We start from the raw sequence: 13,831 nt of genomic DNA, 5'->3' as shown, positions 1-13,831 counted from the left end.
CTGCCCCGGATTGGCATGTGCTGGGCAGAGGGCGCTGGTCCCTTCTCCGCCTGGATTCTCTCTCTTCTCCGCGGGGGATCTGGCCCGTCCGGGGGGCAGGTCCCCGGCGCTGCTGGTCTAACGCGCTCCCCTCTGTGTCTCAGGTTCATGGGGGTCTGTGTGCACCAGGGGCAGCTGCACGCGCTCACGGAGGTACGAGGGGGTCGCCCGGGGGCCCTGGGGTGCTGCGCTGGGGCCCATGCAGCTGGGCTGGGGCTGGTGGGGAGGCGGGCAGGGCAAGGCAGGAGAAGGTGGGGGATGGGCCCCATGGGGGAGGCAGTGAGGTGGTGGGCAGGGAAGAGCAAGGGGGGACCGGCACCATGGGGGAGGCAGGCAGGGCAAGGCAGGAGGATGAGGGATGGGCCCAGTTGGAGAGGCGGGCAGGGTGGGGGATGGGAGATGGGCCCCATGGGGGAGGCGGTGGGGAGGTGGGCAGGGGATGGGGATGGGTCTGATGGGGAGGCGGGCAGGGCAGAGCAGGGCAAGGCGGGGACCAGCCCCATGGGGGGGTGGGGAGGTGGGCAGGGCAGGAGGATGGGGGACGCGGTGGGAAGGCGGGCAGGGCAGGGAGATGGGGGACAGGCCCCATGGGGGAGGTGGTGGGGAGGCAGGCAGGGCAAGAGCGACGGGGACGGCCCCACGGGGAGGCGGGCAGGGCAGAGCAGGGGGATTGGGGATGGGCCCCATGGAGGAGGCGGTGGGGAGGTGGGCAGGGCAGGAGGACTGGGGACAGGCCCGATGGGAGAGGCAGGCAGGGCAGGGCAGGGGGATTGGGGATGGGCCCCATGGCAGAGGTGGTGGGGAGGCAGGCAGGGCAGGAGGACGGCGCAGGGCCCCCAGGGGGGAGGCGGTCGGGAGGCGGGCAGGGCAGCGGGACGGGGGACCAGCCCGACTGGGGAGGCAGGCAGGGCAAGGCGGGGGGCCGGCCCCGTAGGGGAGGTGGGCAGGGCAGGATGGGGAAGGCGGACAGGGCAGGGAGATGGGGGATGGGCCCAATGGGGGAGGCGGTGGGGAGGCGGGCAGGGGGACAGGGGACCGGCCCGATGCGGGAGGCGGGCAGGGGGACGGGGACCAGCCCGATGCGGGAGGCGGGCAGGGCAGGGCAAGGCGGGGGAACCGGCCCCATGATCGGGGGGAGGTGGGCAGGGCAGGGCAGGGCAAGGCGGGGGGCCGGCCCCATAGGGGAGGCGGTGGGGAGGTGGGCAGGGCAAGGCGGGGGGCCGGCCCCACGGGGATGCCGGGGGCTGACCGCCCGCTGCCCGTCCCCTCTCCCTGGCAGTACATCAACGGCGGGAACCTGGAGCAGCTGCTGGACAGCCCGGTGCCGCTCTCCTGGGCCGTGCGCGTCCGGCTGGCCCTGGACATGGCCCGCGGCCTGCGCTACCTGCACTCCAAGGGCATCTTCCACCGCGACCTCACCTCCAAGGTGGGCAGTGCCCCTCCCGCAGCTGACAGACCCCTTGTGACGGAGCGATTCTGGCGGGACCCAACTGAGAGTGCCAAATCAGGACCAATTGCTCAAACAGGGCAGTCACAGCCCTAGGCTGGGGTTTTTCCACCTCTAAGGCAAACCAAACCAGCCAGACAAAAAGGACTTTGGTCTCACCCCACTGGCTTACCACAAGTCACACAAGCAATTTCCTTAGACACTCCAGTTTCCCAACATCACCACCAGTGCACTCGTCCTGGGGATGAATGGTTATGAAAACCAACACCCCAATAAAAGAAAAAGGTTCTCTCAATCCCAAAGGACCAAGCCCCAGACCCAGGTCAATATGCACATCAGATCTTACCCACAAATCACGCTGTTGCCAATCCTTTAGAATCTAAAATCTAAAGGTTTATTTACAAAGGGAAAAAGGTGGAGATGAGAGGTAGAATTGGTTAAATGGAATCAATTACATACAGTAATGGCAAAGTTCTTAGTTCAGGCTTGCAGCAGTGCTGGAGTAAACTGCAGGTTCAGATTAAGTCTCTGGAATGCATCCCCCGCTGGGATGGGTCCTCAGTCCCTGGTGTAGAGCTTCAGTTTGTAGCAAAGTTCCTCCAGAGGTCAGAAGCAGGATTGAAGACAAGATGGAGATGAGGCATCAGCCTTATATAGGCTTTTCCAGGTGTAAGAATCTCTTTGTTCTCACTGTGGAAAATCACAGCAACATGGAGCCTGGAGCCACATGGGCCAATCCCTGCATACTTTGCTGAGTCACAAGGCGTGTCTGCCTTCTCTCCATGGGTCCATTGTGTCCTTAATGGTCCTTAATGGGCCATCAAACAGGCTAGGCAGAGCTAACACCAGCTTGTCTGGGAGGCTTCCCCCAGAAGCACAGCACAAACTTGAAATACTGACAGCATAGAGCCAACATTCATAACTTCAACTAAAAATGATACAGACATACAGACAGCATAATTATAACCAGCAACCCGGAACCTGGTCTTAGACACCTTATATGACCCCCTTTACTTAGGATTTGGTGCCACTACAGGACCTTGGTTGCAACCCATGTTCTATATGGTCCCCATTTATATCAATAACGTCACACCCCCAATGCAAAATTGATGCAGGAAGGGATGACAAAACATCGCTGACTGCATCCCAAGAGCCCCCTTTCCTTGGGTCTGTCTCACTACAGCTAGTGTTGGGCTAGAGGCCGTACCAGTGTATAACCGAAATGGTTTATCAAAGTCATGTTCAATAACATGAATGGATCTCTTTACAAACTCAAGGTATAACTTGGTTAGCTTTTGCAGCATGGTTCCTGTATGTTTCATGTGATCTTGCCAAGAGCTAAAGAAAATAGCTACTTTATCCATACCAGTTCTGGCCAATGTTTTGAACCCAAATAACATTAAACCAATGTAGATATTGAGGTTGTTCATAGTACAGGAATCTTGGCATTTAGCCATGAAAGCAATATGGTAGTGTGCCTCAGTTTCCCCTTTCATACAGCACATCAGGTCTGGAATGTATTTTCCCCTGTGAAAAGTTCCAACACTGTTTACATGCATTAACTGTGAAACATCAGTATAGCAAGGCCCTTTAACATAAAGTGTGTTTTCATGTATTCCTTTCAACATGTTTAAGGGATTTTCCAAAAGATTAGGCACATTGTACATTGTTACAGTTCTTGGCCATAGCAATACATTAGTTACAAAAATTAGCATTAGCAATAACAACAAATTGATTGCAAGTGTCCATTTACAATCATGTTTGTCATGCCACACCCTTGGCTCAATACCATTGGAATTTGGGCATTTTAGGGTTAACCTGTGGCTTCCCTTTGCAAAATTCAGTCTTCTCTTTCCTTCTGGATTAAACCCTGATTTCTCTTGCTTAACAGAATTCACTGGCTGATGGTGCGGGCACCCTGTGCTAACAGCTATTAGCAATTCTGTCTTCTCCCTGCCAGCCAAGTAATTCGCATCAACACAGACACTAGCTTTTAACTCTTCAGCTGCTATGGATTCCAAGGCTGGACTTTGTCTCACAGAGATACCACACAAATCCAAAGAGTCTGAGGGTGAGAGCTGGCTTGCTCTCCCCTGCCTCCTCAAGCATTTAGCCATACAACTGTTCTGCTCTGAAACACCAGTAACTGAATCTGTCCTCAGATCCTGAAGCACAGACTGCCCACTTACAGATTCAGCATGGAGACATTCCTGTCCCAACAGCATTGTCTCCCCACCAACAAGCTGGCCACACACAGCCAGGTGGTTATAGGGCTGCTCAACTTCCTTAACAGCTTCTACTTCACCTGAGACCTTTTCAAAGCTGCCCACACTGGATCTCTCAAAAGGAAAGTCAGTGGATCCATTCACAACAGGAAATTTCTGGCTGTTAGGAACTGAAACTTTCTTGATTAAATCACTTTTACACCCTTCAGTTGCAGTAAACTGCTTGCACAGGCTACCATGAGGATTCCTTTCCCTAGGAGCTTCTCTAAGCAGCAATTCACCCCTCTTAGAAATTCTGCCCTTCCCCTCTCCAATTAGGGCTTGCTCTACAGGAACACTTCCCTGAGCAACCACAGCCGCTTTCTGGGTCTCACTTACACTTAGACTCACTTCAGGCCCCACAGGCGGATTTCTACACAATCCCCTTTTAGGCACACCTACAGACTTTCTAGATAACAGGTCAGAAGCAGTCTCCTTCCCTTGGCCATGAACAAGTTCAGGAATCTTTTCCTTCTTGCTACAAGTTGTCAAACTGTCAGTAGGTAACACACTTAAATCACCTTCATGCTCTCCTTGTGCCCCGGCTAGGGTATCACCCTGATCAGACAGAGTTGCTGCCCCCTTTTCCAACCACACATTAGCAACTGGCAAACTACAAGCACCAGAACTGTCTGGTCTCTGGGATTTTGCTAAGACACTAACTGGATGCAACCTAGTCACAGTGCCATTCTCCCCAGCAGACACAAACTCAGGACTATTCCCTTCCTGGGCTTTAGCTGTATTTACAACCAACTTCGAGACAATTGAATCACCCTCAACCATCACAGGCTGACAGGCCCCTTCTGTCTGCTCCACAGACACAGAAGAGCCGGAGACACATTCTCCTTCACCAGACACACAGCTTGGGATTTTACTTCCCTTGTCCCAGCACACAGGGCTGTTCACAGACAACTGCTTGGAGACTGGGGTAGCTTCCTTCATAGGCAAGTCAATACTCCTGACAGAGACAGGCACATTCCCTCCACTGTCACATTTCTCCACACAGGAAACAGGTAAGGGATATGGACACACATCTTCCACTATCCCTCCCTTCCCAAACTGCTGATTAGACAAAGCCATCAGCTCACAAGGCTGCCTAGGCTCCTCCAAACTTTCCCTACCAGGCACATTGCCTCTCCCAACAGATAAGCTGCTGCTCTTTTCACTACACTGAGCTACTTTTAGCAAATCACAGTTACCCATTTCAGGTTTACTTCTACAAGCTGCACTAGCCAATAATTCATTACCCATTACAAATTTACCCTCTCCCTCCTCAGTTAGGGATTTAACCTGAGAAACATTTTCCTCCCCAATGAGATCTTTTTGCTCTTGATCTAACTCCAGATTCACTTCTGAGACATTAGACAGACATTCAGAAATTTCATTCCCAGACAAACTGCTTTTTTGCACAGATAAACCTTTGGAGCAACCCACCTCAGGCAAATCATTGCTCACAATAGACACAGGTTTAAGATTATTCCTCTCCTGTGACTGGCTACCTGGACTGAACAAATCTTTAACATTTTCCCCAATTAAAAGATCTTTAGGCAATAACTTCCTGACGCCAGCTATCACTTCATGCTGAGCCCCATTCCACTCAAGGTGGATTCTGGCTAAAGGCACACGGACAGTAAACTCACAGAGGATCACAACATTCACACTCTGATTTGGTAAATAATCTTCCTCTTTGACCAGATCTGCTTTAACAAGAGTGATGTTAGAAGCCATAGTTTGCCCTAAACAGCTTTTACCATTGACTTTTACACTCTCATACATAGCACTGGCACAATTTATGGGGCCACCCCCTACTGAACACACAGTAACAGCATTGACATAAAAGGTGGCATTGTTGGGGTACATTTGGTTACCCCCAGACAACTGCTCAGAGTTATACAACATACCAACATTGTTACAAACTGGATTTTCAAGAGGATACAGTCTCTGCCGTTCTTCCCTTGCTTTTTTGACTTGGAGCTGGAGTCTGGCAGTTTCTTGTTGTATTTTGTGAGTCTCCTGCTGCACCTTGCGAGTCTCCTCCTCAGCAGCCAGCAGCTCTAGACGTCCCTTACGAGCTTTTTCTTCTCTCTTAGCAGCCTCTCTCTTTCTCTCATCTGCCTCTCTCTTTCTCTCAGCTGCCTCTTTCTCCAGCTGGGCCAAGACTTGCTTCTCTTCCATTCGAATTTTTGCCAGTTCTTGCTCATAATCAAACTGCAGGCTGTCTCTCAAGGCTTGCAGTTTCCTTGCTTTTCCTGATGCTTTCTGTCTCATGGTCACTGATCTTTAACCAACCAAACTCTCAATCCCACATTTAAATTTTGAATAGCGTGGGGTTCTGACCCAAAGCTTAATTGACCTGGTTCTGTGGATCCGAGCCCGACTACGCCACTGTGACGGAGCGATTCTGGCGGGACCCAACTGAGAGTGCCAAATCAGGACCAATTGCTCAAACAGGGCAGTTACAGCCCTAGGCTGGGGTTTTTCCACCTCTAAGGCAAACCAAACCAGCCAGACAAAAAGGACTTTGGTCTCACCCCACTGGCTTACCACAAGTCACACAAGCAATTTCCTTAGACACTCCAGTTTCCCAACATCACCACCAGTGCACTCGTCCTGGGGATGAATGGTTATGAAAACCAACACCCCAATAAAAGAAAAAGGTTCTCTCAATCCCAAAGGACCAAGCCCCAGACCCAGGTCAATATGCACATCAGATCTTACCCACAAATCACGCTGTTGCCAATCCTTTAGAATCTAAAATCTAAAGGTTTATTTACAAAGGGAAAAAGGTAGAGATGAGAGGTAGAATTGGTTAAATGGAATCAATTACATACAGTAATGGCAAAGTTCTTAGTTCAGGCTTGCAGCAGTGATGGAGTAAACTGCAGGTTCAATTTAAGTCTCTGGAATGCATCCCCCGCTGGGATGGGTCCTCAGTCCCTGGTGTAGAGCTTCAGTTTGTAGCAAAGTTCCTCCAGAGGTCAGAAGCAGGATTGAAGACAAGATGGAGATGAGGCATTAGGCTTATATAGGCTTTTCCAGATGTAAGAATCTCTTTGTTCTCACTGTGGAAAATCACAGCAACATGGAGCCTGGAGCCACATGGGCCAGTCCCTGCATACCTTGCTGAGTCACAAGGCGTGTCTGCCTTCTCTCCATGGGTCCATTGTGTCCTTAATGGTCCTTAATGGGCCATCAAACAGGCTAGGCAGAGCTAACACCAGCTTGTCTGGGAGGCTTCCCCCAGAAGCACAGCACCAGCTTGAAATACAGACAGCATAGAGCCAACATTCATAACTTCAACTAAAAATGATACAGACATACAGACAGCATAATTATAACCAGCAACCCGGAACCTGGTCTTAGACACCTTATATGACCCCCTTTACTTAGGATTTGGTGCCACTACAGGACCTTGGTTGCAACCCATGTTCTATATGGTCCCCATTTATATCAATAACGTCACACTCCTCCCCGGCCCACCCCCGGCGCGGGGTCTCGGGGGAGCCAGCCCAGCCATTGCCCGGCCCCTGGGACACGCCGGGGCTGGCAGGGTGCTGAGCCCGAGCCTGGCTCTGCCACCGTTGGCTGCCCCGATGGGACGGCGTGAAAGGCTCGTTGTCACAGGCTCCCGCCCCCTACGGTCCCTGCTCCCCCTGGAGCCGCACCTCTCTGAGCCTCGGCACCTCTCTGCCGTGGGCCCCCTCAGGGAGCCCTCCACCCCCAGCCGGAGCAACACAACCCCGATCTCTAGCCCGGAGCGACTCAGCCAGCGCAACACAGGGGGGTTTACTGAGCGTCTGCCCCCAGTGCAGGAAACTCTCCGGGCCTCGGCACAGCACATCTAGGTGTGTCCAGCCTCCGGGGGGCTCTGGCTGCTCTTCCCTCCCAGCCCAGAGACCCCCCTTCCAGCCAAGGTGTCCTGTGTCATCTCCCCCACAGCTCCTCCCCTGGCCTTGGTCTCCAGGTAAACAGGTCACTGGGGCCCCTCCCCTCTCCTCTCCTCCACCCTTTGCACCCCCCCACCCCGGCTGGAACCGGCTGGTCAGGTCACCGGGCCCCTCTCCCCACAGCCCATTGTCCCCCACTGGCCAGAACCGGCTGCGACTCCTGAGCTGGGCCCCCGGGTCGCTGGGTCACCAGTTGTTAGGGTTCCCCATCTCCAGGCCGTTGCCCGGGGGTCCCGGCAGCCAGGCGAGGTCACACCTGGCCCCCTGCAGCAGCAAACCCTCTCCCAGCACCTTGTTAAACATGCCGCACACCGGGAAACTGAGGCGCAGACCCTATTAATGTAAAACACTACAAATCCCCAACTTGGTCACACGCGGAGAGGGCCTGGCTGGATCCCCTGCACTCCCTCGGCTGCTCGCTGCCCTCCCCCAGGACAGCAGGGTGGGAATGCCCCTGCCCGCGGCCCTCTCGATTGCTTTGGGGGGCAGTGCGCCATGGGGCAGGTGCCAGGCGGGGCGGGCGGCGTGACGTCTCCTCTCCTCTGGCTCTCAGAACTGCCTGGTGAAGAGTCAGGACAACGGCTACACGGCCGTGGTGGGCGACTTCGGCCTGGCGGAGAAGATTCCCACCTACAGGTGAGTGGGGAGCTGCCCCCACCCCGGGGTGGGGCACGTCACCCCAACAGGCCTAGGCAGCGGGGCCAGCAGTCCCCTCTGGACCCTTCCCACACCCAAGGCAGGGCGGCACCCACCCCCTCCTGGAGGTCAGAGTTGGCTCGGGGAGGGAGATTGGGGGTAGCTGGGGTGGGCTGTGGGTTGCCCCTGGCTGGAGGCGGGATGGGGAGGGCTTTGGAGGGCTGTGAGCTGCCCCTGGATTGGGGCAGGGACCCATGGGAATGGGGGTTGCCCCGGCTGCAGGCAGGGACTGGGGTGCTGGGGATTGTCCCAGCTGGGGCAGGAGATGGGGGGGGGACTGGGGCTTGCCCCGGCTTCGGGCAGGGACCCGCAGGGGTTGGGGTTGCCCGGCTGGGCAGGGGGCCGGGCTAACCCTGCAGCTCTGCCCCCCAGCGAGGACACTCAGAAGGAGCCGCTGGCCGTGGTGGGCTCGCCGTACTGGATGGCCCCGGAGGTGCTGCGTGGGGAGCTGTACAACGAGAAGGTAACTCGCTGCGCTGGGCACCGGGGGCTGGTTGCCTTTGCCACGCCCGGGCTTGGCCATTTCCAGGGGCCGTGCCAGCCTGGGGATGTGTGTGTGATGGTGGGTCCTGGGGGTCGGCGGGGGGGGAGGTGCTGGGAGGCAGCGGGGTGGGGTGTGTGAAGGGGCCAGCAGGGTTTGTGGGAGGAGATGGGGGCAGGGTGGGGGAATGAGGGGCAGTGGGACATGGGGATGGGAGGTGACAGGGCAGGGGACGAGGGGCCGGCAGGGTGCAGGGGAGCGGTGAGACATAGTGGGTGCGGGGTGTTAGGGCGTGGGGTGAGGGGCCAGCAGGGTGCGGGGGGGGGGTGGGACATAGCGGGTGCGGGGGGTGTTAGGGCGTGGGGGGGGGTGAGGGGGCTGTGTGGTCACTGACACTCTCCTTCCAGCGTTTCCTGGAGAGCGTCCTGAACCTGTCACTCCCCCGGCCAGTGCCCCCCCCATCCCCCTGCTGGGAGAGGCCGGGACTGGGGTAGCCGGGAGCCCCCTGCAGCCAGCGCCCCACCCCGCCCCCCATAGCGCCCCCTGCGGGAGAGGCCGGGGCTGCCGAAGCCGTGATGTGCCGTGCTGTCCGGCTGGGCCGTGGGCCCGGCGGGAGCCGTGGGGATGTCCTGGCTCGTGCATGCCGGGCGGAAGGGCTGTCGGGTTCCCCTCAGGGCCGCTGACACACCCTCCCCTCCCGCTCCTCTCCGCAGGCCGACGTCTTCGCCTACGGCATCATCCTGTGTGAGACCATCGCGCGGGTCCCCGCCGACCCGGACTACCTGCCCCGCACTGAGGTAACGCTCGGCCGGGCCGCCGGCTGCCGGGGGGCGAGGGCCTGTCCTCGGGGTTAGGTGTGGGCCGGGGCCGAGGCGGAGCGTGGCGGGGGTGTGCATGGTGGGGGTGTGCATGGCAGGGGTGCAGAGGCCGGCGAACCCCCCCCCCCCCCTCCGGAGACACAGGGCCCTGCTCCCCGGCTCCAGGGACGGCTCCTGTGTGGGGCAGGGCTTTGGGGCACTTCCTGCCCCCAGTGGTCGGCGACACCTGTGGCTGGGATCCCCGTGGGGTGCCGTCTGGGGCAGGAGCTTGATGCAGGGGGCTCTGGGGCTCTGGGGAGGTGGCATTCTCAAAGGCGTCTCCCCTGGCAGGATTTTGGGCTGGACGTCGCCGCTTTCTGCAACATGGTGGGGGACGACTGTCCTGCGGCCTTCCTCCAGCTGGCCTTCCACTGCTGCAGGGTACGTGTCCCCCTCTTCCCTTCCCTCCCCCGGGCAGGGTCCCTGGGCCTGCCCCCCGCACCAGACACCGAGACACGGGGCAGCCGGGTGATTGATTCCTGGTGCCGAGGCCTGCCCCCCTGCCAGCCTGTCCCCGAATGGGGGGCTCCTGGCACCACAGAGCCACCGGGATCCGTGCCTGTCCTCCCCTCCCTCGCCCCCAGCATGCGGGACGGGGGCAGCCCCCTGCTCCCGGGGGAGGGACGCTGCCCCCGTCTCCTGCCCAGCAATCCCTCCCGAGTCCCGCGGGGTGGGGGGCCCTGGTGAAGCCGGGCAGGCGGGTGAGAGATGGTGCCCCGTGGCCAGCGGTGACATGGTGACTCCCCCACCCAGATGGAGCCCACGGCCCGACCTGCCTTCGTGGAGATCACGCAGCGCCTGGAGGGCATCCTGCAGCAGAGTGATGGGGAGAGCGTGCCCTTGCCCGGGACCCCGGCCACGCTGAATGGTACCGTGACTGCCCCGCCCCCGGGCCTGTCCGTCCTGCTGCCTCCCCCCCCCCCCCGCCTCCCAGGGCCCCCCCGGGGACCCACTTGGCACTGGGCTGGGCACTGCGGGTGCTGAAGGGACCGCTAGGGCAGGTGCTGCCCCCATGTGGCCAGAGCTGGGCGCTGCGGCCGCTGAGGCTGTCCCCGGACAGCGCTGCAGCAAAGGGGTCCGTGGGTGGCCTGTCCCCCCGCGGGAGGGGTACGTGACCCGTCTCTCACCCCACTGAACTAACGGGGAGGCCCCACAGCCCTGGGGTGGGGTCAGGCGGAAATGCCAGCCCCACTGCGGGGCGCGGGGGTGGGGGGGTGATGGGGCTGGCGGGACGCAGACGGCCGGCAGCAGGGTGCCCAGGGGGTTCTCCCGCCCGGTGCCCAGAGCCCCTGGCCTCGCGCTGCGCCAGGCGCTCTCCAAATGGGCTGGGGGGCTGGAGGCCGTGGGCCCGGCCCAGCCTGGGGGCTGCTAACCCCTGTCTGTGTTGTGCCAGGCGAGGCAGCCAGCGAGTCCGCGATCCCTGAGCAGCCACCGCCGCGTGACCTCCAGCCCGACCCCCGCCTGGCCCGCAGCCGCTCGGACATGTTCCCGCCCGGGTCCCCGGCCCTGCTGCCGCCCCAGGAGCCCGGCGCGGGCGCCCGCCCCAAGGATCCGCCGCCGCCGCCGCCGCGTCTCAACCCCTTCTCCCAGCGCGAGGACCTGAAGGGCGGGAGGATCAAGCTCTTTGACACGCCCAGCAAGTCGGTCATCTCGCTGACCTTCGCCCTGCCGCCGCCCGCCCCCTACCAGCTGGGCACGCCCGTCACGCCCGAGCCCGTGGTGGAGGCGCAGTGCGACTTCTCCGCCCCCCTGGGGCTGACCCGCAAGTGCCGCTCGCTGCCCGCGTCCCCTGAGCCGGCCCGCCGGGGGAGCCTGGCTCTGGGGGGGGAGCCGGCCCGCGCCTGCTGCCGGGAGGAGTCCCCAGCGTGTGGGGAGGGCCCCCAGCCTCACGGCCCCTTCCCCGCTCCGAGCTGGGGGGCGGCGGGGGAGGTGGCAGGGCGCTCGCCCCTTCCCAGCCCCCCCGCGGTGGAGCAGATGGACTGCAGCCCCGACAGCCCCGAGCCGGAGCCGGCGCCCGCCCCGCCGCTCACCCACAGCACCTTCATCAGCACGTCGGCGTCGGGCGCCCAGGCCTGGCTGCCGGGGCCCCCCACCGGCCTGCCCCTCAACAACAACGGCGTGGTGGTGAGCGCCCCGCCCGGCTGGGGCCGCTGCCCGGAGCGCGGCTTCTCGGAGCTCAGCATCCCCCGCACGGGGGCCTGGGAGCGGACGGAGCACTCGAGCGCGCTGCCCCGGCACGCCTCCAGCGCCGGGCTGGAGCAGGACGAGGTGCTGGCCTGCCCCGGCTGCTGCCTGGGCCCCTTCAGCTTCAGCTTCGCCTCCGTCTGCCATCGGCCCGCGCCCAGCCCGCCCCGCTACCAGCACCTCACCTGCGAGGCCAAGAGCCTCCTCTGCCAGGACAAGCGCCCGCCCGAGCCCAGCCTCCAGCTGCCGGAGGCACAGTCCTAGTGCTGGGCAGACGGGACGATGGACACGACCCCCCGCGCGGCTCCAGCTCCCCCCCACGGCCTGTACTGAGCAGGGCCCGGAGCCAGCCCACACCTCGCCGGCCTGCCGGGACCCGGTTCTGCCCTGGTGATGTGGCTGCTCCTAGGGCCGCTCGCCATGGTGGGACCATCAGCCATTGCCAAGGCCACGCACGACCTGGGCTCGGGGCCTGGCTGGCCCAGTGTGACCGGCGGGGGGGGGCTCGTGCAGGGAGCTCCAGGCCGGGCACGGACCCAGCGGCGAGTTGGGGCCGGCTCCGAGCGGGGCTGGCTCCCTGCAGTGGCACCAGGGGCCGATGAGTCGAGCTGGGCTGACGTGCAATAACATGGCTGCCTCGTGCGCACGGCCGCGTCGGAGCCGGCGCTTCCCCTAGGAGGGGGAGCGGTGCCGGTTCATGCCCCAGCGTGGGGACGGGGCTGGGTGGAGGGGCTCTGCGCCCCCCTGAAAGCTGGGGGCTCCGGTGAGCAGCCACCGAGGTGCGGCACTGATGGACCAGCAGGGCACGGTGCCACCCAGGAGTCTCTGGGAAGGCACGTGGGGGCAGGTGGGCTGGGCCAGCCCTCCATCCCGCCCTCCTTGCCCGCGGCTGTGGGGAGAGGAGTGGCGCAGTCAGGGTCATTCTGGGGCCTGCGGCTCCTCCCTGGCCTCCTGTCCCTGCGCGTCCGCTCCCCGGCCCCCGCGCTCAGAGGCAATGGGAGCACAAGCCGGGGGGAGGGGTGTGGTGGGCGCTGGGGGGCAGCAGTGTGCACTGGGGGGCTCCCCTCTGTCCATCACACAGGGGTAAGGGGCCGGGTAACGGGTGAGCCAGGTGCTGAGCCGGGGTGACAGCGTGACGCCCTCCCCCATGGAACCCACCTGTCTGTGGTGGGGGGCAGGGTCTGCGGCCTGCCGGGCACGGAGCAGACTGGATGCCAGTCACTGGTGAGTGGGGATAAATACACCCCCTCCGCCATCATCACTTCCTGGTTCAGGCCCTGCTCCCTCCGTGGCCGCTGTGAAGGGGCCAGTGGGGCAGGTCTTTGCAATATGGTGGCTGGGGTGTGCCCCCCCGAGCTGCGTCCCCAAGCTCCCCTGCCCGGGGCCGGCACCCAGACTCCCCCCATCCCACGTATACGATGCACTGGTGAATGCAGACTCTTGGTTTTTATTCTGATAACATATTGCTAGTAATATATGCGGCTTATTTAAGGTGTCGAATAAAAGCGACGGTCCCAGCGTCCCCTGTGTGTGTGCAGCGCGATGCGGGGGCGGGGAGGGGGCTGAGCTGGCTGGTCACAGGACAGGGACACAGCCGGGCCTGGGAGTGCGAGTCAGGAGAGCCCACCTCCAGCGAGACCCCCGGTGCCGTGCCTCGGTTTCCCCATCTGAGCGCTCAGGACTGCACAGCGCCCTGGGGGTGGGGAGCGTGTCAGCAGCACTGAAGGCTGTTCCAGCCCCATGGGCCCCTGGTTGCAGCATGGGGCGGAGCGGGTGGCGGGGGGCAGGCACTCGGGCAGTGGGGCAGGACTAGGAGGTGCAAAGGGAGGTGTCGCTGTGGAGGGGGCTGGTCCCTGCCGCCCTCCCGCTGGGCCCAGGGGGATCCACTGGTGGGAGGGATGAAGCCGGTCCTGTGC

The 13,831-nt window shown here is 61.1% G+C and overlaps 1 protein-coding gene across 1 annotated transcript in view; it reads left to right on the top strand.

The window, feature by feature from the left end:
• The window catches only part of TESK1 (testis associated actin remodelling kinase 1), a 32,040-nt gene extending 19,723 nt beyond the window's left edge, over positions 1-12,317 (top strand). Inside the window, exons 3-10 of the mRNA XM_039545219.1 lie at positions 144-192; positions 1,319-1,465; positions 8,251-8,333; positions 8,766-8,856; positions 9,588-9,671; positions 10,023-10,112; positions 10,485-10,599; positions 11,125-12,317. Of these exons, the coding sequence (XP_039401153.1) occupies positions 144-192; positions 1,319-1,465; positions 8,251-8,333; positions 8,766-8,856; positions 9,588-9,671; positions 10,023-10,112; positions 10,485-10,599; positions 11,125-12,179 (1,714 nt within the window). The 3' untranslated portion in view covers positions 12,180-12,317. The remainder of the gene's footprint in view (positions 1-143; positions 193-1,318; positions 1,466-8,250; positions 8,334-8,765; positions 8,857-9,587; positions 9,672-10,022; positions 10,113-10,484; positions 10,600-11,124) is intronic.
• Positions 12,318-13,831: the final 1,514 nt, after the last annotated feature.

This window comes from Mauremys reevesii, linkage group 6 (genome assembly GCF_016161935.1).
Source record: "Mauremys reevesii isolate NIE-2019 linkage group 6, ASM1616193v1, whole genome shotgun sequence".
NCBI lineage: Eukaryota > Metazoa > Chordata > Testudines > Geoemydidae > Mauremys > Mauremys reevesii.
The sequence above is the reverse complement of the archived record's forward strand: the minus strand, read 5'-3'. Positions and strand labels throughout refer to the sequence as shown.